This window comes from Chenopodium album, chromosome 23, assembly GCF_948465745.1.
Source record: "Chenopodium album chromosome 23, dcCheAlbu1.1, whole genome shotgun sequence".
In the NCBI taxonomy this organism is placed as follows: domain Eukaryota; kingdom Viridiplantae; phylum Streptophyta; class Magnoliopsida; order Caryophyllales; family Amaranthaceae; genus Chenopodium; species Chenopodium album.
In genome coordinates, this window is record NC_137856.1 from 351,089 (window position 1) to 372,679 (window position 21,591).

At 34.0% G+C, this 21,591-nt stretch overlaps 2 protein-coding genes and 1 pseudogene across 12 annotated transcripts; all 3 read right to left on the bottom strand.

The window, feature by feature from the left end:
* Nucleotides 1–1,636: 1,636 nt before the first annotated feature.
* On the bottom strand, nt 1,637–17,301 carry LOC145608408 (14 kDa zinc-binding protein-like). Of its 8 annotated transcripts, none has more exons than XM_081664022.1 (17): nt 15,354–17,301; nt 14,304–14,361; nt 13,631–13,706; nt 11,979–12,096; nt 11,058–11,898; nt 9,565–9,649; nt 9,443–9,478; nt 8,369–9,243; nt 8,006–8,169; nt 7,806–7,846; nt 6,147–6,219; nt 5,559–5,655; nt 5,318–5,451; nt 4,363–4,430; nt 4,204–4,279; nt 3,965–4,121; nt 1,637–1,815 (listed from the first exon to the last, which is right to left on the bottom strand). In XM_081664022.1, exons 1-5 carry the CDS (start codon nt 15,394–15,396, stop codon nt 11,825–11,827), a joined length of 369 nt encoding a protein of 122 aa, XP_081520148.1. In that variant the 5' UTR covers nt 15,397–17,301; the 3' UTR covers nt 1,637–1,815; nt 3,965–4,121; nt 4,204–4,279; nt 4,363–4,430; nt 5,318–5,451; nt 5,559–5,655; nt 6,147–6,219; nt 7,806–7,846; nt 8,006–8,169; nt 8,369–9,243; nt 9,443–9,478; nt 9,565–9,649; nt 11,058–11,824. The 8 variants fall into 8 exon arrangements, with proteins under 8 accessions (XP_081520148.1, XP_081520143.1, XP_081520142.1 ...); XM_081664017.1 differs by having other exon boundaries at nt 9,191–9,243; nt 11,058–11,901; XM_081664016.1 differs by having other exon boundaries at nt 9,141–9,243; nt 11,058–11,901.
* LOC145608407 (pentatricopeptide repeat-containing protein At4g01990, mitochondrial-like) lies at nt 15,752–16,988 on the bottom strand (annotated as a pseudogene).
* Nucleotides 17,302–17,450: 149 nt separating the features above from the next.
* LOC145609464 (putative nucleoredoxin 1) lies at nt 17,451–21,591 on the bottom strand. Of its 4 annotated transcripts, none has more exons than XR_014106031.1 (4): nt 21,289–21,591; nt 18,354–18,488; nt 18,184–18,233; nt 17,451–18,103 (listed from the first exon to the last, which is right to left on the bottom strand). XR_014106031.1 is itself a non-coding variant. In XM_081664944.1 (4 exons), exon 2 carries the CDS (start codon nt 20,792–20,794, stop codon nt 18,827–18,829), a length of 1,968 nt encoding a protein of 655 aa, XP_081521070.1. In that variant the 5' UTR covers nt 20,795–21,050; nt 21,289–21,591; the 3' UTR covers nt 17,451–18,103; nt 18,184–18,233; nt 18,354–18,826. The 4 variants fall into 4 exon arrangements, 3 of the variants coding, with proteins under 3 accessions (XP_081521070.1, XP_081521071.1, XP_081521069.1); XM_081664944.1 differs by having other exon boundaries at nt 18,354–21,050; XM_081664945.1 differs by having other exon boundaries at nt 18,184–18,228; nt 18,354–21,591.

Genomic DNA, 21,591 nt, shown 5'->3' on the forward strand with positions numbered 1-21,591 from the left:
AAATGAATAGTTTAAGGTGATTATTAAACTATATTGTATAGTTTTTTTATTTTATAAAGGAAATAAAAATTGGGATGGGTATCATGGGAAAGGGAAAATTATTGTCCAAAACTCTTTTTCACTTTATGGATTACAAGCCAATAGATGTATGGAATTTGTGTGTGTGAATATAAACTACTTGTTTGTAATAAGATTAATTTTATTGTTTTTGAAATTTTTTGTTAAATTTTGACTTTTGTTATTTTAAAGGTGCTTCTCCTTTTTTTTAAAAAAATGGTTTAATTTTTTTTTTTAAATTAGGGAAAACAAAAATGCTAAGGGTATATATATATATTAAACAATTTTATTTTACATTCTTAAGATATTCTTATTTTTATTTTTATTCTTATCAATCACATGAACAATTATATATATATATATATATATTTTATTTTTATTCTAAAGATATTCTTATTTTTATTCACATGAACAACATATGGATTAACGGTATATATGGGTATATAATATATATCATTCTGTTATGTTTATTTTTAATTCAAATTTTCTTTTGCTTTATTATGAAATGAGTCACAAACATATTGACCTAATTTCAATTGACTTGTGACTCATTTCACCCCTAATTTCATAATACTTGCAAAAATTGACGTGACTCATTTCACCCCTAATTTCCTCCCTTCCATTCATTTCCCTTCTTTTCCTCTTCTTCTTTCATTTGAGTATTTTGCTTTTGATTGAAAAAAAAAAAAACATTCTCCATCTCTCTCTCTCCTCCCACTCTCTATTTCTCCACTATTGAAGCTTTACTCTGAGCCTTCTCTACTACATTGACGCAATTTCAGCTATTTTTTTATTAGATAATATTTACTTAAGTAATCACATTATAACCTAACTTATTTTCATTAAGTATCAATTGCAGACAAATCATACGCACGCCCCCCAACGCTACTACATGTATTTTAGTTAATGTAATTGTTTGTCATTGTCTCGGAAGTTATAAAAATGCATGTAAATTTGATTTATGTTAATTGGATACGTTTGACCGACTATAGTGCTTAGGTTTGTCAGTAAATGATAACAACAATCAATTGCCTGATTTTTTTTGTTTTGGTAATTAGAAGGGGACTCATTTGAGAGGGGAAATAAGGGAAATCCCTCAAATAAGTCCCATGAGATTTGATGGCAATGTCACTACTCCATCACCTCAACCTCGCAACCTATTGCTTGATGGCATTAGTAATATTGTATTTATTATGTTATTATTTCTAAATATTGTATATTTTTATAAAAATTGTACATTACATATGTTAGTTTATAAAATGATAGTTTTTTTTGTTTTATACTTTAAAAACGGTTTGCACCATCTCTTTCTTTCCCAAATTTCTCTTTTGAATTCTACTTTTTGAAAACAAATTAAATGTCACAAATAAAGTCTTTACCCACTTAACCCATTAATATATTTTGTAGCAAGCTATTCACAACAGGATAACAATCATCTCATTTCCTAGACTTTTCGAAGATTTTTCTAGCATTGACTATTAACAATGAATAAACGAACATCAACATCAAGTCAATTTGAAAAATATAGGCAAATAAATAAACTAAAGTTTTGAAACCATGAGTCATTTCTCTAACATAATTAACAGAAAATACATTGTATATACTCCATTAACAAAATCAATGTTACAGTAATGGTGTGAAAAATCTGGTGAATAATCTAACACAATCAAGTACTTATGTCGAATCACCTCTACGATTCTACTGCGTTGTGCCATTGATGACTTTTGCACTCTTCTTTGCCTAATGGCCCCCAACAATCTGCCAACAAGCACAAAGAAATAAAAATTGCACCATGATACAAAGAAATTAGAATATCAACACAATACGAGCGAAGAAATCAAAATCTATCAAATCTTTAAAATTTCAATTAAGTTTACACCTCGTCTATTGAATTATGTTGTTGTATATGACTGACTAAAGTCTAATGAGATCTTAAGCCAGTATTTCTAGGGGAAAAAATAAATAAATAAAACACAACCCCCCTACCCCACTCTCTATACCTCTTTTTTTGTACCTTCACTATTGCCATTTCTAGAAACTACTCCCTCAAGATGCTCATCTTAATCCTTCCATCCATCCCCACAGTTCTCATCTTTCTTTTCGGGCGCTCAAATTGATGTTCTAATATTACATAATCTGTTTGGTCACTATAAAAATACCAAATTACCCTCTTTTTTGCCTTCACACACTTAGCAACCTTTAAATATTTTCATATTTTCTCTAAATATTTGTTCCCCCACCCAAAGCCCCACAGGCATGTTCTTTATTATGTTATATTTACTAATTGTTTGTGATCTACTAACATTTCCTATATTTATGTTTTTGTTTTTTTTTTTTTTTTTTTTTTTTTTTTTTTTTTACTTTATGTACTTTCTCCTCCCATTTCTTTACCTTTGATTTTTGACATATGAGAGCAATATTTGGGGACGGGGGGAAGTACAAAAAAAATCAACCTTAATTTATGCAAGTGTTAATTTTGGCTTACCTTTACCACTTGTTTCCCCTACTACCTCTATTTTCCTTTTCTCTCTTACGGTTTCTATCACTCAACCTTTTATGATTTTGCGAATTTTTATAATCATTTAGTACTTTCCTCTATTTCTTCATCATGTTAAGATTTAACTTCCTCTAGTGCTCATTGTTTCTTTCTTTTATCTTCTATTAGTGATACAATTTCCCTATCTTTCTCAAGTCCTCCACTCTTTTCGGTCTCTCATCTACACCTCCAATCCTCCTCCTATCCATCAATTTATCAATTAATCTTTTCAAGCCCTCATTTTTTCACCCCCTTTCTACTTTACCTTACTCATATTTATAGTTTTTGTAATTTTTAGTAAGTCTCTACCTACTTGCTCCCTCCCTTGGTGTCCCACTTTTCTTTCCTACCCCCTTCACTAAAACCTCCATTCATTAAAACTCGCTGTTATCTCTTTCAAACTCTTCTATTCACTCCACTCGTCTTTTATGATTTTTTACAAATTCTATGTCTTATTAAAGGTAGAGTTTTAAATTGACCTTAATGATCTTGCAAATTTTAGAAAGTATTATATTACTTGCTACTCCTCCCACCCCCCCTCCTCCCTTCTCATTTCCTTTTTCTCTATAAGTTCTATTTCCTTGTGTTACTCGCTTTTTTATGGATCGTGAATTTTAGAAGGCCTTTTTCTACTTGATATCCATCAATCTATCTATTTATCTTTCTAGACCTTTCTTTTCACACTCCCTTTCTCTCTCCCCTTTCATATTTTCTGATTTTTGTAATTTTAGGTATCTCTTCCTACTTTCTCACTCCTTCACTGTATCACTTTCCCTTCCTTCCCTCTTCCCTAAAACTCACTACTATCTCCTTAGATCTCTCTCAAACTCTTTTCTTTCACTCCACTTGTCGTCTTAATTTTTCGGTTATGGTTTAACAAAGAAAATAATCAAGGACCAAGTCGGGCCATGTTGAGCCTATACTGGCCCTTTGGTCACTTCTAGATGAAATGCATGGAAACAATAGTTAATATTGAAAGCCCTACACTACCATTTAACATTAGCAATAATCAATTAGTAGGATGCCTGAACAAAGAACAAAGTTCATAATTTTTGCAATTTTCTTCTATCATTAGTATTCAGTTTTTCCGGTCCTAAAGTTTCTTCACCAAAGTAACTTCCCTACATAACCCACATTTTTCTAGAGAATATCAGCTAATATGTCTTCCAAAAAGTGTTATAAAGTGAGTATCACCCTCATGTTCTCGGAAAATGGGAAGGCATATCATGTTTTGTACATCTACTCATTATCTTATAAGCTACACTCTAATTAATACGATTTGTCCTGTTATCCATCACTAATGAATTTAAAATGAAATTCTAGGCTTGCATTCTACGAAGCAATTTCTAATAATGCTTGAACCTCTCATACCTGATCACTTTGATGTGCACTTGCTATGCTCTCATCGAGTAGTGTCACCAAAGACATATTCAGCTCATTATGCTCAACCATCTCCAACAAGATCTTTGTAAGACTTTGCTTTGCTTTAACAACCTCACTCTACATTTTATCATATGCTTTTTCATACCTGCAAAGGACCTAAATACATGAGTTGAACATGCAAAAGAAAAAGACGATCGAAAAATCATCTTAAATTAATAATAACAGACCTATTGCTTTTGAAAGAGCATTCTGCAATGCCTCCAAGTCTCCAACTCAATCAATCTGTCCTCCATCCTCCATTTCCTGCACAAGTAAGATTAGTTTATCATACTTTAATTTGGGGTCAAATACAGTATCTTTGGTAGATATGGTTAAAAAAGTAGCACCTCAGCCATAGCAAAACGAAGCTGCCCCAATTCAGACTGTAATTTTCTAAAAAAATTCATCATTCAATCTGCAAATTCAACAAAACGTTATAATATGGAAGTATGTTTTGAGCTAAAGATGCTCACTTCAAACATCCTCTTTCTACACGAACCCCTTCCCTGCAATTTTGTAGAAAAACCCAGTTTGAAATTAAACACATTTCTTAGCAACATTTTTTTCCAAACATCCGAAAATTACGCATACCAAGTCGATGCATTCGACAAAGCATGAACTAACTTCTGCTAATAAAATACACTACTTTACTTCCTCCAACCTTCATTTTTGACAAGTTTCCTCTTTTTAATGGGTAGGGATAGGGATTGGACCGTGATTGATTTAGGCACAGTGCATCAATTAAAGCATCAACATTATCGTTTGACAAACACACAAAGATTATCCATGTTTATTCCTTCATCTAAAGTCATAAAAATTAAGTCTCATAGAAAAACTACTGAGTCAATATTATCTCTTATGAAGGAAAAAAAACACAAACATTAACTGACCCAGAGGATAAAATTCTCACATTTTGTTGCTTTTTTGCTCAAAAGCAGTTTCAATTCTCAAGATTGATTAGCTAATACTCCTAATTGAGCACGCATGAGAAATAGAAAAGCAGCTCCATTTCTCACTTGTTTGTTGTAAATACAATGTAACAAAGACCATAACACTCCTATATTCTTCCACGTTCCACACCATATCGACTCCTCTTATAGATCAACCATAACATAAGTATTTAATAAACAACACTTACCCATTGAATTTTTTTTGATGATAACCTATCTATTAGAAATTCCAGACCAAGGGTTGTTTATAAAAACATTAAACTAACTTCTTTTTTTTTTGGCGGGAAGCTAATTAAAAGTTAATTGAGAAGAGATTATGGGTATATTGAGAAAATAAAGAAAAGATTCTTACCATAAGAAAAGACCATAACTTCAGACCACAACATAATATGCTTCTTGATGTCATATGCTTTATTTACCATCCTATAATTATATTCGCATCTCCGGAAGTCTTAGTAAAGCATTATTTCGCATCACTTTTTTTCACTGCAAAGAACAATGGAAATTATACACTAAATCATTCGTATTAGTTTACCAACCACCCAATTTCATGCTTTGTAATTTTTACAGATTACAAAGTAAATATTACATACCCCTTTTGCTTGGTCAAATTCTCTCCTTTTCTTGCTCGCCCTCACCACTGACATGTACTGCTAATTTCTTCCAAGTTCTTCACTTTATTGACTCCTCCTATGAGTTGTTCCCCACGAGTAGTAAGAATCCAAACAATGAGTACTCGTGAGCTCTTCTCCAAAAGTGACTATAACCAAAGTGAATACAACTAAGACATTCTTAAGAACACAATCCTATGAAATTCGGAATCTAATTCCTATAAAAGTGAATATAACTAATACATAGGCACATATAAATTCACACTACATTCCTTTCCTATAACTTATTATAGAAACAAATATTATAATCAACACCCGATTCAACACTAAATTCAAAATAAAATCCCTGATACTAAATACATCAAAGTTTCAGATTTCATTTTTACCTGAATTAATCAAACAAATAATGCTTCAATTCAAACAAACAAAAAAAATAGTTTTTCAAATGGCAAAAATTGAGGAAATGGGTTATACTTGATTATCTTTTCAATTTCTGCTCACATAATCACAAAACAACAAAAATCAGTGTCAGAAAAGGGCTAGAATATAAGAGAGGAGGATTCTACCTACCAAGATTCTAACTTGGTTGCAGATAGCCATTTTCTGGAATTCATCCCTCTCATACTGCAACTTCTCAATTTATCTAACGCATTACATTAATAAAGGTGAGAAAAAAAAAATCCTCCCACAAGCAAATATTCACATAGATATCCCCATTTCCAAACCTTCACAAGTCTGACAAAGCACATAGTATATAATTTCTAAATTCCTCTCTTATTCATTTTGGTTACTCTTAAATATAAAAAACCACCATCCAATCTTTAAAAAGCGGAAAAAAAATTCAAATCTAACCAAAGACCCTAGATAGTGAAATTGATAATCGACAATTAGTAAAAACATATTACCTCAAAGTTGCTTCAATGGAGGAAACCAATTTGACATCTTTTCTTGAGGGCAATAATCTTAGTATCATCATAATTTAATTTGACTAATTATAAGTCGATATATATTTCATAAAATTGATTCAAGGATGCCGATTCAATAATCAAATAATTGGAGAAAATATGCAATTGGAAAAAGGAAATCAAGCAAAGAGCTAACAATGCAAAGAAGAAAATCTTGCTTGGAGGAGAGCAAATTTACCACAGTATGACATATGCTATCTAATAGAGGAGAAAGCTCAAAAGTTTATAACATCAAATTTGAAGGAACGTCATTGGATGACCCAACTACTGAAAGAAAAAACAACATAGTTTAGCTCTAACCCCCTCCTTTTCTCACTTTGTTCCCACTCTCAATTCCACTAACTGACCACACACTAAGGAAATAGGGGGGTTTTTATTACCTTTTCAGATTTCCCTACAACCCCTATATCTTTTGGTCATCAAATGATCAGAAAAAATATCCTCAATTAACACATATTTACACATAGCCTAACTACAAAGAAAATGTTTGCCAGTCAACAGGTATTCTCCTTATTTACACTTTAATAAACCAGCATACCAAGTCGATATTACTAACATCATTATCAGTGTATGTTTGTATCAAGAATTCAGCATAATCCAATTTCTCATCATCTGAACCTAGTCAATCATCTCAGTTCTAAATATAATAGTCAATTTTGCTTTCCCCCTCAATCAGATCAACCAAACAAGCAAGTGCGTTACTGTATATGAATGATTTTGCACAAATAAATACAACTTTGAAATTTTTTTTACTGCTAATAGCTTGATAAGTGTAGATAACTTGATAGAGATTTTAAGTTTTGTACATACCCATATTCCTGTATAACATAACTCAATTAATAAGTGTAGTTTTCTTAAGAAGTAAAGGCACAAATAATTTAAGAAATTACAGTGAAAAAGTCAATCTTAATTATTCTATTGAGAATTTGAGAGTGATAATATAGGCATATGCATATTAGACAATTAAAATCTGGATACCTTATGAAGCTATCCAATAGCAAAATATATATACATCCATCCTTTAAATTCTTGCATATTAAAATGTATATGAATGATTTTGCACAAATAAATACAACTTTGAAAAGGCTAACTAACCAATTCACACACACACAAAGAACTACATCAACTCACTCAAATAATTTCAACTCTGATCATATATTGATGATTTCTCAACTAATACTACATTTCATTTCCAATAATTACAAATTAGAATAAGACTATAACTAAATGAAACTAATTATTGAAATTGGGGAGAAAATCTGACCTTGCTTGTTGATGCCAGCAGAGAAACACCAGGGACTCCATCTGATTGATACAAACCAATTATTAAAGGTCAGATAAAAATAATAAATAAATAAAAAAAAAAACCACTTACAGTTTCAAGCTAAAATCATCAACTAAAAAATAAGTAGAAATTCATCAAAAAATATTAAACCTTGTTCCAGGTATTTAATCTTCATATACCTTTCAAATATTAAATCATCAATGATAAATCATTAATGACGTACTATACACTAAAGCTGGACCACCACAACTGTCGACAGTACCACCACCACGAGAACTCCGGCCTGAAGCTGCCGCCATTTGTTTAAAGAAAAATGAGTGGGGCAGGGGCATCGCAAGGCAACCTAGACCAGGAAGAGAAATGAACTCTCAATTTGATTTCTTTCCTAAATTGATACTGAATTTAATTAAGAATGAACTCTATTTTAGAATTGGTATTCGGTGATTGATAAAAAAATAGCTGAAATTCCAAAATACAAACCTTAATTTAGCTGCATTACAATAGCTCAAACTTATAATTTTATAACTTGATAAACATCTTACCGTAGAAGTTGCGTCAATGGAGTAGAGAAGGCTCAGAGTACAACTTCAATGGTGGAGAAATAGAGAGTGGGAGGAGAGAGAGATAGAGAATGCTTTTTTTTTTTTTTTTTTAATCAAAAGCAGAAGAGTGAAAGAAGGAAAATGAATGGAAATGAGGAAATTAGGGAGAAATTATAATTTGGTGACTCAACAAATGAAATGAAATTGCACCCAAATGCAAGTTGGTCAAACTCTCCCCATTTTGCAACTTAGGAATAGTGAATTTTCATTGACTTGTGACTCATATCAATCATGGCGGCAATCAATCAAATTAGGCCAAATAATATCCGAATTCCAACCGAACCAAACTACAAAATAAAAATAATTCTTCGTATATAATAAATCATCAATTAATCTTTTTGCCAAGCCAAATGGAAAAAATTACTCAAAACCTCAATTAAATTTTACATCTTTGAATGGTGTACACTCATCATCACAACCCTTAATGGCTGGTATTTTTTGTGGTTAGAAGATCAAGGAGCATGCAGTCAGCAAAGTTGCACAGTGACAACTCAGTAGCTCATAGAGACAGATAAAGCAGCTAACGTTAGTATAGTGACCACTTTTGGATCAAAGTGCACAACAAAATTCAATTTTTTCTCCTCTAAATGGAAATCCAACAATACCTATCAACACAATTTCAGTCTAATTGCATAAATAACCAAAACCTAAACCCAAAATTCAAATTCACCACAATAAACACCAAAATGAATGAACAAAGAAAGATACCAACCAAAGAATTAAAGGATACCGAAAACGGCCTTGGAGAATCGTGAAACTCACTTAATGTTGTCCTTTGCCTCTTTCACTGGCCATTAACCTTTTCACTTCAATTCCTATAACTCGTCATACAAACAGATAGTATAATCAAACCCAATTCAACACTAAATTAAAATTGAAAGCCCATATACTAAATTCATCAAAGTTTCAGATTTCACTTTTACCTCAATTAATCAAACAAATAATGCTTCAATTCAAACAAAAATATATTTTTGCAAATGAAAAATATTACGAAAATGGGTTATATGGTTATACCTTATACTTGATTGTGGACCATTAGCTTTTCAATTCCTGCTCACATAATCACAAATTTACAAAAATCAGTGGTAGAAAAGGGCTTATAAGAGGGGAGAGGGTCCACCTTCCAAGATTCTGACCTGGTTGCTGATATTATGGGAATTCATCCCTCTCCTACTGCAACTTCTCAATTTGTCCTTTAAACCCAGATCTTGCCTTGCCCTCCTAAACATACATATGGAAGCCACAGATCAACACAATTGCAATCAAATTTCAGTAAACAGTATCACTTCAATAGCGTAATCAAATTCAAGCAAGCTCATGCCAGCAAGTCAATGTGCAGCTTTAACACAAAACCTGATCCTTAAAGAGAAAATATCTAACCATTAGCCATCACCATTAGCTATTTCCCTAATAACCATTGAAAACATGTATGGCAGTACATTAATAAGTCCCGATTGCAATTTTCAGAATAAATCATACATTTTTTGCTTAATAGCAAATGGAAGAAAAAAAAAACATAAGGCTACAAATGGTTACGCTATTGAAAAAAAAAAACATAAGGTGAAGTCAATTTCTTCTATTAATAGCAGTACATTACGCAACCATTAATTGCTTAATAACCAAATAATGGTCGGCAGTGCTAATACTGCCATTAGTCATCACCATTGATAACCAAATCAATGGTGTTGTCAGGTGTTGTAACTATTAGCTATCACCTGGTTATTTTAGGAATTAAGCAAGTAAGACATTCTCATAATTTTCAGCATGTAGTACATATAATAATTATATAGTTAAGTTTCATGTGTATTCATTCTGATTATTGTTTTTATTTGCGGTGGTAGTAGATACTCGTATAACTCAAAAACAAAATATGCACCAATGTTCCAATAATATACACACTTGCACTCCCCCAAGTTGGTCAGCTCTAGATTGACATAGACAAACTAAAACCCATAAAACGAAAACAAATTGTTACTGAATCTTCTCAAACTTAAACTCCCAATCAGAAACCAAATTGGGAATTGCAAATTGTAGTTGAAATTTCCCAAATTGAGCCAAAGTCAAATAGAAAATTTCCCCAACAACAAGCACATTTGCTCTCCCCCAATCAAAGCAACACTAAATTGGAACATAAAAACCATTCTCAGTTTGCACTGCTACATTGATGTTCACATTGTGATACCTGAACACAACAATTCAAATAATTCCTTAATCAATATAATTAACCACAACATTCTTCAAATAGATAAATCAATTTTTTTTTTTTTTTTTTTTGAAACCAGATAATTCATTAAATAGTCATTAGATGAAACCCATATTTTATTAAGAGACAAATACAAACCAATTATTAAAGCTCGGATCAAAAGCAAAATAAAAAAATTAAAAAAAGAAAAAACAACTGACAATTTCAAGCTAAAATCACCAACTACAATATAAGTAGAAATTCATCAAAAAAAATATTAAGCCTAGTTCCATGTATTTAATCTTCATATACCTTTCATACAGATACAATAAATTGATTGAGTAAACAAATTCATACAGATACAATAAATTGACAACAAAAAACCCAAAATTTTAATTTTAGAACAGAAATTAAAAGAGACCCAGATTAAGAAAGTTAGAATCTTACCTGGGAATTCACAATTAACAAAAAAAAATAATTGAGATTCGACTCCCAGAAGCTTGAAACCCAATACCCAAAAATCCAATCTTTTTTTGCTATTCACAATAATTATAATTATTTCAAGAACATCATGAATCTGAAGTTCTGAACCAATTGCACTTGATTGGTTTTCGAACTAATTGCTTCGGATCATTTGCTTCGGCTAGACAACATGAACCACTTGATAGGCCTCGGTTCTGATGAGCCACCTTCGGCTCGAATGAACCACCTTCGGCTTAGAGGAGCTTCGGCTCGGACGAACCTGTGTACTTTTCATTGTTTCAATGCTAAGGCTATAGGACTGGGACTCGGAGTAGCCAAGTGACCCAAATCATATGCACTCCCACGAGCACCTCATGGCCTAGATTTGGTGTTAGTCCAAGCAAGTGGAGGTGTGTAGGGGAGAACAAAGGCAGGTTAAGCAATGTCCACAATTTCGCATCGCCTATACCAAAGACTACCAAAGACTTGACAATTCGATCATAAATTTCATAACAAGAGGGTCGAAAAGAGGCTCTGGCTCCCTGTCCATGCTCATGATCATATAGAGTAATTGTCACAAAGCCTAGTTCATGTCACGATCATTATTTTGAAAATACTACACAAGTACATAGAACGACACAAGGAAATGACTAATCAATGACCCAAACAACATTATTCCATTGACATGATACTTTGAAAAAAAAGGACAGCCAGAACAAGTCTCCTGCCTCTACTGAGATTACAAATCTGTCTTAGCCAGGGAGCCAGTTCATTTGACGTCCTAGTGGATGTGATAAACAGATTGATCTGCTGAACAAAGAATTATCTGCTGAACAAAGAATTACAGCTTGTTAGAGCACTGAAATTAAGTTGAAATGTAGAGTTTATGTGATTAGCTCAACTTACATCCTTTTGGACCATCATTAATCACAATCCTGAAGCCATCGTCAAGACCTTCCTGCTTTGCAACGAGCTTTGCTGTGTAAAGAAGGCGGCCAAGAATCTTGCAGTGCCTTTCCTCAGCCTATACACAGAGATAAATTATCAGGACAGCCTGTAAATATTGTGCAAGGGGTCAGCCTAGGCCCTTGATCACATATGCTCGAAGGAAGCCCAAGAAGAACTTCTCAGCAGCTTGATGCTGAGTTGGAATTCTGTTATGAGTTTGTTATGGGGTTTAGGGTAATGTGGTAATTTTGGGAAATAAGTTGTTATTCCTCTTAGCTGTAGAAGATGCTAGTAACAGATTATAAATAGCAATTTTGTAATAGAATAGAGTATGCTGAATATTGATTAAGAGTGAGTTTGTTGGAGAGAATCCTTCCTCTCAAAAGAAGGAGAGTTGTATTGCATAATTACACTGATTATCAATACATCATATCAATTTAGCTTCCTACATTTTCTGTGTATTGTGTGTGTGCTCTGTTTTCTGACCTGAATCCTAGCATATTGCAGGAAAAAATCAAATATAAACTGTGTGTTTTCACTCATCCTTGTTCTTATTAGCTAAATCTAAGATGAACGCCCCAAGCTTCTCTTACAATCCTGTAGTATTCTTGAGAAATAATGTGGAATGGGACCAACAAGTACTAATCTTCAAATTAGCTAATCTGAGATGGGATCAAGATTCAAGAACTAATTATGTTCTACAAACTTCTACTTATCAATGCAATAATGTCCAAATTATAACATCTGCTGGACCATGTTTCATATACAAACAATTACATTTGTATTAAAAGCATATGGTTGTACTACCCGTACCTGTTAGCCGACCCCACTTTTGGGATTAAGGCTTTGATTGATTGATTGGTTGTACTACCCGTACATATATCAGTTGTGAAATATTGAGCAACATGGATTAGCGGGATAATTAATTCCCCATCTTAAGTTCACCTGATCCTGCATAGGTTCCACAAGATAAGTGGCACTCTGGAACTCCATATTTCCCCAAAAGCCTTCTATTCTTGAATAATTGTATGTATCTTAGCAGGAGAACATTATAATTGGAACCAAATTGGATTTTTTTTACAGGAGAAAACTCTTTAATGTTTGGAGACACTAATATATGCATATCTCAGTATCTCTTAATAATAACATTCTCTTTCTCAAATTTCTCCTACAATAAATAATCACTCAAGTAAAGAGGTTTAGGCTAGGACTCAATGAAAAATTAAAAATCACGTGTCACTAATGTGCATTTGAAATGTGTTGAGCCCTGTCAACTCAGCTAACTCTAAAGTTCAAAGTGACACTCAACATAGAAGCCAAATTTTACTACTACATATGTTACTATGCACACAGTAATTATACTACCAAGTTCCAACCTTCAATTACAATAAACAAGGAAACATCATATCACATGGCCAGAGTAAAACCAAGAACTCTATAGATGCTGTTGGAAAAGAAAGCATTGATACATTACAAGCACAAGACACATGGATAATATAATAAAACCTAAAAATCTCTTCGCTCCATTGGAACAAAGCAAGCATGTAGCACACAGATAAGGTAGATTCATTGAACAGCAGTATAGTGTGGAATGTGGAAGTAATATGTACCTTGGAGAATCCACTTAAGCCGTCCTTAAACTTGGGAATGATAACAATGTGAACCGGAGCTTGTGGGTTTATGTCCCTAAAAGCAAATTGAAAGTTATAAACAATAAAGAGGGTGAATTGTAGGAAACAATTATAAATATCACACTACCTTGAACATACTTACAGCCAAAGCTAAAGATACAAACTGGAAGAATAAAATATCACACTGATGAAATTGAGATCCTCACTAAACTCAAACAAAATAAATGTTATTAATCGCAATGAAATATGCCATTAACCCATGTGGTACTCAAGGAACCAACTTTGACAAAGCATAAAGATTTAATTGGGACATAAATGCACAGTAGAAAATAATGAGAGAAAGGCACAAGCAATTAGGAAAATGTATCCACATAATTAAATCAAATAACAATATGATGATGGCAGTAAATGGCACTCCAATGAAGGGGCCTAAAAGACATCTTAAGCTTGATATGAGCTTTGCACAATTGCACTTCATGAATTATAATTTAAAAGCATGGTCATTTAAGAAAACCAACAAGAATAATGTCAAAATTTCAACAAACAATGCTAATAAACACAAATATAAACAATGAACAAGATAAATGACAAGGCCACATTCGTCGATTCATTACAAACATTTCTCAAGAATCTCAACTCATAATATCAGTACCTGTTCGTCCTCAAACACGATATTGGCAGAAATTTCCTTGCTGATAATCTTGTCAAATCTGCATCACCAAACAAATATCATAACTTTTAAACTCAACCAACACAAAGATCCAAAAATGCAAATATGAACTCATGTAAATATTCATATTTCTAAGGCTACGGAAACACAATTGCATTCTTTTCTTGCAAACATTCGTGCAATTCAGCCCAACTTGGAAAAGATGTTAATTTATCAGCAATCATTGAAATAAATGACATAATTCTTGCAACAACCAGCTAAAAGTATTCTTATTTATTGTCAATTTGTCATTACTAGTTCTGTACATAGCAGAAGTTTTGCACAATGATCAAAAGCAATAACAATCAAAACACAAATACCCCTATTCACACAGAAAAACCCTAATCCTAACAAACTTGATCAATCTTTCAAGTCACCCCAAATCAATTCATAAATTCACCAAAACATGGGACAAAATTAGCGTTCGGCGTTAACAGAACCCAAATAAAACTACATTAAAAAATGAGAACATGAATTGAAAATTTAAAGGGGAAGAACTTACATGGTGGGGGGAATCGAGGGGAGTAGAGAAAGAGACTTAGTCTTGCAGGAAACCATTTAACAGGAAGAATTTAACAAACAATGGAAGCTGATCTATGTTTGAAATGCTTTAGCAGAATGTAATTATATGCAGTAGTGATTCAGTATCGTGTTCAGTTTGCTACCTAAGAAACAGCAGCTAGAGAAGGTTTACGAGGTTTTAACCGTGTATCCATGAGCCAATCTCAGTTCTAGAATATGTTTGCTGAATTGCATATTACAAAGTAATTTTGTACCTAATTAACATAAAACTAACAAAAACAGATAAAAGAGCATATAATTTGGTGCAAATAGAAGATTTATGGCACATAACTGATCAACAATGATAATTTAAAGGCCTTGTACATTTATTCCACTTTGGTAACACAGACAGACCAAATTTAACCAAACACCAAATTCACTGGAGTTCAGAGATGCTTTTACACCTAAAGTTCTAAGTCAATTAGGGCATACCTTTTGAAGCATCTTCTAGTTTAACGTCCAATTGTTGCACCATCTTCTTCCATCCACTGATAGATTCTAGACATCGGTTACAGAGCACAGGTCTGAAACAGTTTCTAGCAGGCAGCCAGGCACTTCAATCGAGAATCCGGACTTCACTATTTAGTACCTTCTCTTCTTTGCAACACGAGATGAAGCACCTCTGCTACTGGCCTCAATCAAATTAGAGTTCTGCCACATCCAAGAATCTTACAGCAAAGTCAATCTTATAATCAACAACACAGCATGAACGTTGAGTATTTCATATTAAGCCTTAGCTGTAGACTCTTCAAGCGGGCAAGCCAATGTCACAAAGCCATTTTGGATCATGAACTGAAATACAAGAGCTCCAGAACACTCCACAGCTAAAGTCAATTAGGGCATACCTTCTCAAGCAATTCCTCATGCTCAGTTCCAATATTTGTTCCATCCTCTCACACATTTCAAGGACTATTTTCCTGCAGCTGCATAGATCTGAAGCAACCCCAAGTAGGCAGTTGAAAGGAGAAATTGATCTTTCTTAATCAAATGGAAAAATTGTGCAGCATTGTTAACATCCTTCTGTTCAATAAAATACTCAATAAAAGGATCAAAACTCCCAGCAAGTGGCTTCCATTGGTTAGTCATTGCCTTTTCAAAATGCCTCAAAGCAGGATCGATCTGGCGTTTCCCCAGTAAATAATCCATGAAAAGGGCATGGGTCCCATACTTTATTTCCAGATCTATCTGTAACATCCTTCAGCAATAGTTCAGCCTCCTCGAGCATATCACGCCTCAAATAAGCACCTATAAGCTGTAACAATAGTTGGGAGCCTGAGATCATAACTCCTATACTTGGAGTTTCAATCTTGGAAGTACTTTTTCAGAAGCTCAATATTGTCTAGCTTTGATAGAATGTGATGCATAGTAAAGTAGCTTAAGTAGTTACAAGCTGTAAATTTTGACTTCATCTTATCCCATGCCCGAATGACAAACTCTAAATCACCAACACCAGCATACAGGCTAATCAAATGATGGTATCCAAATCCAATACGATCAGGATAGTTTGAATCACCCAAAATTTCCTCCACCTTTTTCAAGGATGGAACAGCTTTCTGATACTGACCAGCTTTGACATATGCTGAGGCAAAGGTGCATTATAGTATCCACTCATCTAGTCATCTGTAATATTTTACAGTCTTTGAGCCTCATCCATTACTCATTCTACACCCTCGAGATCATTTAAACATGCTATTCATCCATGTTTCGTAGGAGATAAGACTTAAAGGGATGTTTATCCGCTTCATTTCCTCTACAAGAGGAGGCACTTTCTCTGGCTCATCTACTTTCATAAAGAGATTTATAAGATTGCTCAATGCCAAATCATTGGTATACTTCATCTCATCCATCTCGTCAAAAAGAGCCAATGCTTTCAGTCATCTTTCCAGTACAGTAACAATTCAAAAGAGCTCCATATATGAAGCCTTTTTTCACTTCAGGAGGAAGACTATCAAAGTACTTCTCTGCTTCGCAAATACCCTTAACTTCACAAAGTATATTCAAATGCAACGCATACTCAGAATGCTCAAATTTGTCCTTCTCCATCCATTCAAGGATCTGTATGAAGCAAGATCACAAGATTCAATTCCACGTCACAAGTGATAAAACTCTTCTCCAGCTATCACTATCATAGTAACATATCAAGCACACATACATTCATACAAGCCATCGAATAGAAAACATAAATATAATGCTTTTGAATACTATTGCCATACTCTAGTAAGCCACATTAGAATACACAAAATAAGTCCTTTTTCACCCATCTGGTAACGGAATACGGAGTATGCAACACTACATACCCATTCTTTTTTTTCTTTTTTTGAAGAAAAACACTACATACCAATTCTGAATAATGGTAATTACTCTAAATAATAATAACAATCAAAATTATGAATAATAATCAAAATCTTACCCCAGTCGTCCTCCATGATTGTATGCAAAGTCACCATATATATAAATATATATATATATATATATATATATATATATATATATATATATATATATATATATATATATATATATATATATATATATATATATATATATATATATCTTGAACATAAATGCACCTTCTGACAGCAAACTCACAAGAGAGCCCATAGCGAATCCTTCAAGCAACATAATGAAACCACTATTATAAGAAAAGTACTCAAGGGAACACAAATAAAATAAAAACTCCTCAAGTTGTCATCATAAAGACGCAAATTATCCACATTAATTTATTAATTCTGGGCAGGATTATCCAGGATTGAAGAGAACAGATTGTAGGAATTAGCAGAATTGGTCAAATTAAGGTTTAAAATAGATCAACAATGGTAGTTCAAACTTCAAATGACACTGAAACAGAAGACATATTGCTTCCCTGTGAATTATGAAATGATGCATGTTGGCACTCTGCTAACTGAAATTTCCTAAAGTGATTAAGGTAAAATTTCCGGATACTAATTTGTATTTGGCGATTATAGTCTAATCTAACCAAAAATTAAAATTAAAAAAAGGAGGGAGAAGGTAACTGTTTGAGATTAGATTGAACGGTGGGAAAAATCTCATGAAGATTCGAAATTCCAAGAGCTTCCATAACCAGGTTGTGATTGCGATTGGAAGAATGGCTCCATTATTTTCTCTGTCTAACTCCAATTTTTCTCTCTCTTTGCTTATTTCTCTAGTTGGAAATCAAATCCCTGGAATGAAAAGAAAGATGTGTTAGAGAGCAGCACAAAACAGAAATCAAATTGCAGAAAAGTATAAATTAAGATTTTACCGAATGGAGCAAACAATTGAAAACCTCCAACCACCACTGCTGCCACTGATCTGAACCAGGTTACGGAGGCAAAGAGAGCAAATGAACAAATTAAAATCCCAAAAATTATTAGTAATTAAACTAAGAAAACATGATTGAAATAAAAAAAGCAATTTAAGAGCACTACTCACGATAATAATGAGTACTTTAGTTGGCTCGCAATAAACACGGCAACCTCAAAATCTCAAAGACAGAGACCCCAACTTCACCATTTAAAGCTCGACTTCATCGACGCTGCTTTGTTGGTTCGATCACCAGAATTTCACCTAAATGTCAAACCCACAATAATTCTCCCAACAATTCATCAAATAATTGTCTAATAAATTGTTGAAATAAAACCAGTTTTCCCAACTTCACTAAATAACAATTAAGCAAAAACAACTGTTCCTCACCACAAATTTAGGAGAAATTACATAACTCAAACACCTTCAAAAAGGGATTGCAGCACAAAAAGAGAAAAGAAAAGATAATACAACACTACCCACAAGAATACTGAATTCTTCAAGGAGAGAAGAAAGAATTTAAGGTAAATAGAATGAGCTTAAAAAATGAGATACTTGATAGATTATAAATATTTATTGGAAAGAAAGATAACAAGATGCATTTAATATGAGAAAAGGCTGGAGTTTATAGTTTCGCTGCCTAATAGAAAGGTTCTCACAGGACCATGATCAAACAAATCATCCATGTTTAAGTGATATTGTATCTCAATATGGTGAACCATCTCATTGTGCAAGCCATTGTATGATGGAAAACCCTCGGGCCCAAACGAGTCTAGAAGATCTTTAGCAAATAACGTAATGATACGGCCATCTTTATCAAATGCTGCAAGAATACCCTTATTTCTACCAGCCTTGAGTATCCTTTCTTTCACAAAAACTGTGTGTTGGGGGTCAAAGGGGCAAACCAACCATGGCATTGGCATTGGAATTGGCATTGGCTTTGGACTACCAAAAGATGTACTAAATTTGCCAACAAAGTGAATGAAAACCACTTCAAAATCAGCAACCCTTGCTGTTTTATTCCGATTGTACCACTCAAGCAATGTATAATAAGTGTCTGACGGCGTTTCCACTAGGTCAATGTAAAGAAGGACATTCTTTCCCCGGAGTTCACCTATAGGCACTTGATCAATATTATTGCCAATATCATTATCATTAGTCACATTCATGCGAAGAACATAATCCCGTGACCCATAAACCAGCAAAGACTCTAAGGTGACTGCCCTTATTGCTTCCAATTCACGATGGACAAGGAAATGTCTGGTGAAGGGATATCCATTGATACCCAACCGGTTAATAACATATTTTCCCAAGCGATCCGCAATATTCATTTTGGGGTCCAGAATGACCAGTTGATCCTCTTCGGTATCGCAATCGTAATCGCCAACTTCCAAGAGCCTGCGGCTTACAAAGTCGTTGAAAGGTGAAACCCACCAATGAGGATTAGCAAATATGTCGAGCTCATGTAAGACATGATTGATAGCCTCCTGGAACAATAGTGGATCCACACACTCTCCGTAGGGTAAGTAGACAAGAACGATATGGAATTCCTGGTCTCGAGCCTTACATTCTTGAGAAACCAAGTTGAGTGTCCGAATCAAGGTGCCATCACAGCACAAGTACAACCCCACAAGCTTATCTTTGAATACAGAAACTGAGACCTTATTCTCATCATCTATACTACCCACAGTACTTGCAGAATTATTACTGTTATTTATCTTGTAAACGAATTCAGTGTCTAAATTTGAATGGAGTTTGGTGTGAATTTTCCACCAATTAAGCTTAAGTTCACGAGCACAAAGGGGGGCAAAAGATTGGGTAATATATTCCACAGTAGTGTGCTCAAAAACCGTTTGATGGTGGTCTACAAGGAGACCCATTGGGGAATAACCAAGGCCAAGGGACTTGCATACTTTGTCACGACGCAGCGTGTCAGAAAAAGGGATTGCAAGCCAGGACGACGGAAAACCTGAAAAGAAGTGGTCGAAAGCGTCCTCATCATTAGCCCAGTGTCGTCTCATTTTAGCCACGACGACCACCTCCAAATTGGGTAGGTTGGAAAATGCAGTGATCATCCCTCGAATTTCATTGCAAGTATCTGATAGCCAAACTTGTGGCACAAAAAAGCAACAAACCAAGATGTCCTTTCCTCTAAGACTCTCAACTTCAACTTTATTGCCATCATTTCGAAGCAAGTAACCATTGTTCTCTTCATTAGTGGTGGTGGACAGGAACGACATAACATCAAAGGCCTCACCTTTCTTAAATTCAGGGCAACGATTGAACATTACATCTTCCTCATCAGCACTAAATAATTGATCACACAGTTCAGGACCATTCTGATGATACCACGTGTAGCCGTCTTTAAGAACATTATCATCACGGACCCAACACGGACCCTTATATTCTGGCAGGGTTTCAGGTAGGATAGGGAGTGGAGAAGGAAATAATATTCGGTGTTTCGGGCGGTAATCTTGAAAGTGAATTATAGATTCTACAGTCCTAGAAACCCAACTCGAAGGAACATCCGGGAAGCAAAACTTCTTCCCGATCTTAAACAACCTAGACATTCTCCGATTCGATTCAAATTCAAATTCAATGAAATCAACAGCACAGAATCAAAGTATACAACTATACATATAATAAACTAATATGGAGTAATTCAGGATTTCTTTTATCAAAACCTAACCTTTAATTTCCCTTCCACCGAACTATGCTTGTGAATTGGTGATAGGATTTTCATAAAGTTTTGGGCTTTTCCTAATTTTTTGGGCTTATGCAAATAAGCTTCTTTTCCTTCCTCTTTTCATTGATTGTGAGCTCAATCTAAGAAAAACCCACAAATAAATGAGTCTTTACTCCATTTTTGATGATCTGGGTGTTTTAGCAATTGGCAAGATTTGAGCTTTTTATGAGTTCAAAATAAAAATTGAGTCTTATTCATAGAGGGTTTATAGAGGTGATAGGGTTTTCATAAAGTTTTGGGCTCAAATAATTCCCCAGTTAGGATGACAAACCCAATTCAAATAAGATGAAACAAATTGAGCTGAAAATAGAATTGAACCTGGAAATAAACTTGCATCACCCTTTCAGCATCAACGGCTCATCAACATCATCACTTCCTGCCCCACCATTGATCGTTAGGAGCAAATTCTTCCTCTTTTCATTGATTGTGAGCTCAATGTAAGAAATACCCACATAAAAAGATAAAGTCTTTACTCTATTTCCGAGTCTTTTGATGATCTGGGTCTTTTACCAAGGTTATAAAATTGGCAATATCTGAGCTTTTTTTGGGTTCAAATCAAGCCGTTACTCTAAAATTGAGTCTTTTTCATGGAGGGTTGCTTCTTTTCAAGCTTATTTTGTG

Bases quoted from the DNA above. Each gene is read 5' to 3' on its own strand.
- LOC145608408 (XM_081664017.1), bottom strand. From the start codon at position 15,396: ATGGTGCAACAATTGGACGTTAAACTAGAAGATGCTTCAAAAG. The intron at 13,707-14,303 runs GTACTGATATTA...ATTTGCTTTTAG, and splicing joins TCGTGTTTGAGGACGAACAG to GGACATAAACCCACAAGCTC. The intron at 11,902-11,978 runs GTAAGTTGAGCT...TTCTTTGTTCAG, and splicing joins TAATGATGGTCCAAAAGGAT to CAGATAATTCTTTGTTCAGC.
- LOC145609464 (XM_081664944.1), bottom strand. From the start codon at position 20,794: ATGTCTAGGTTGTTTAAGATCGGGAAGAAGTTTTGCTTCCCGGATGTT.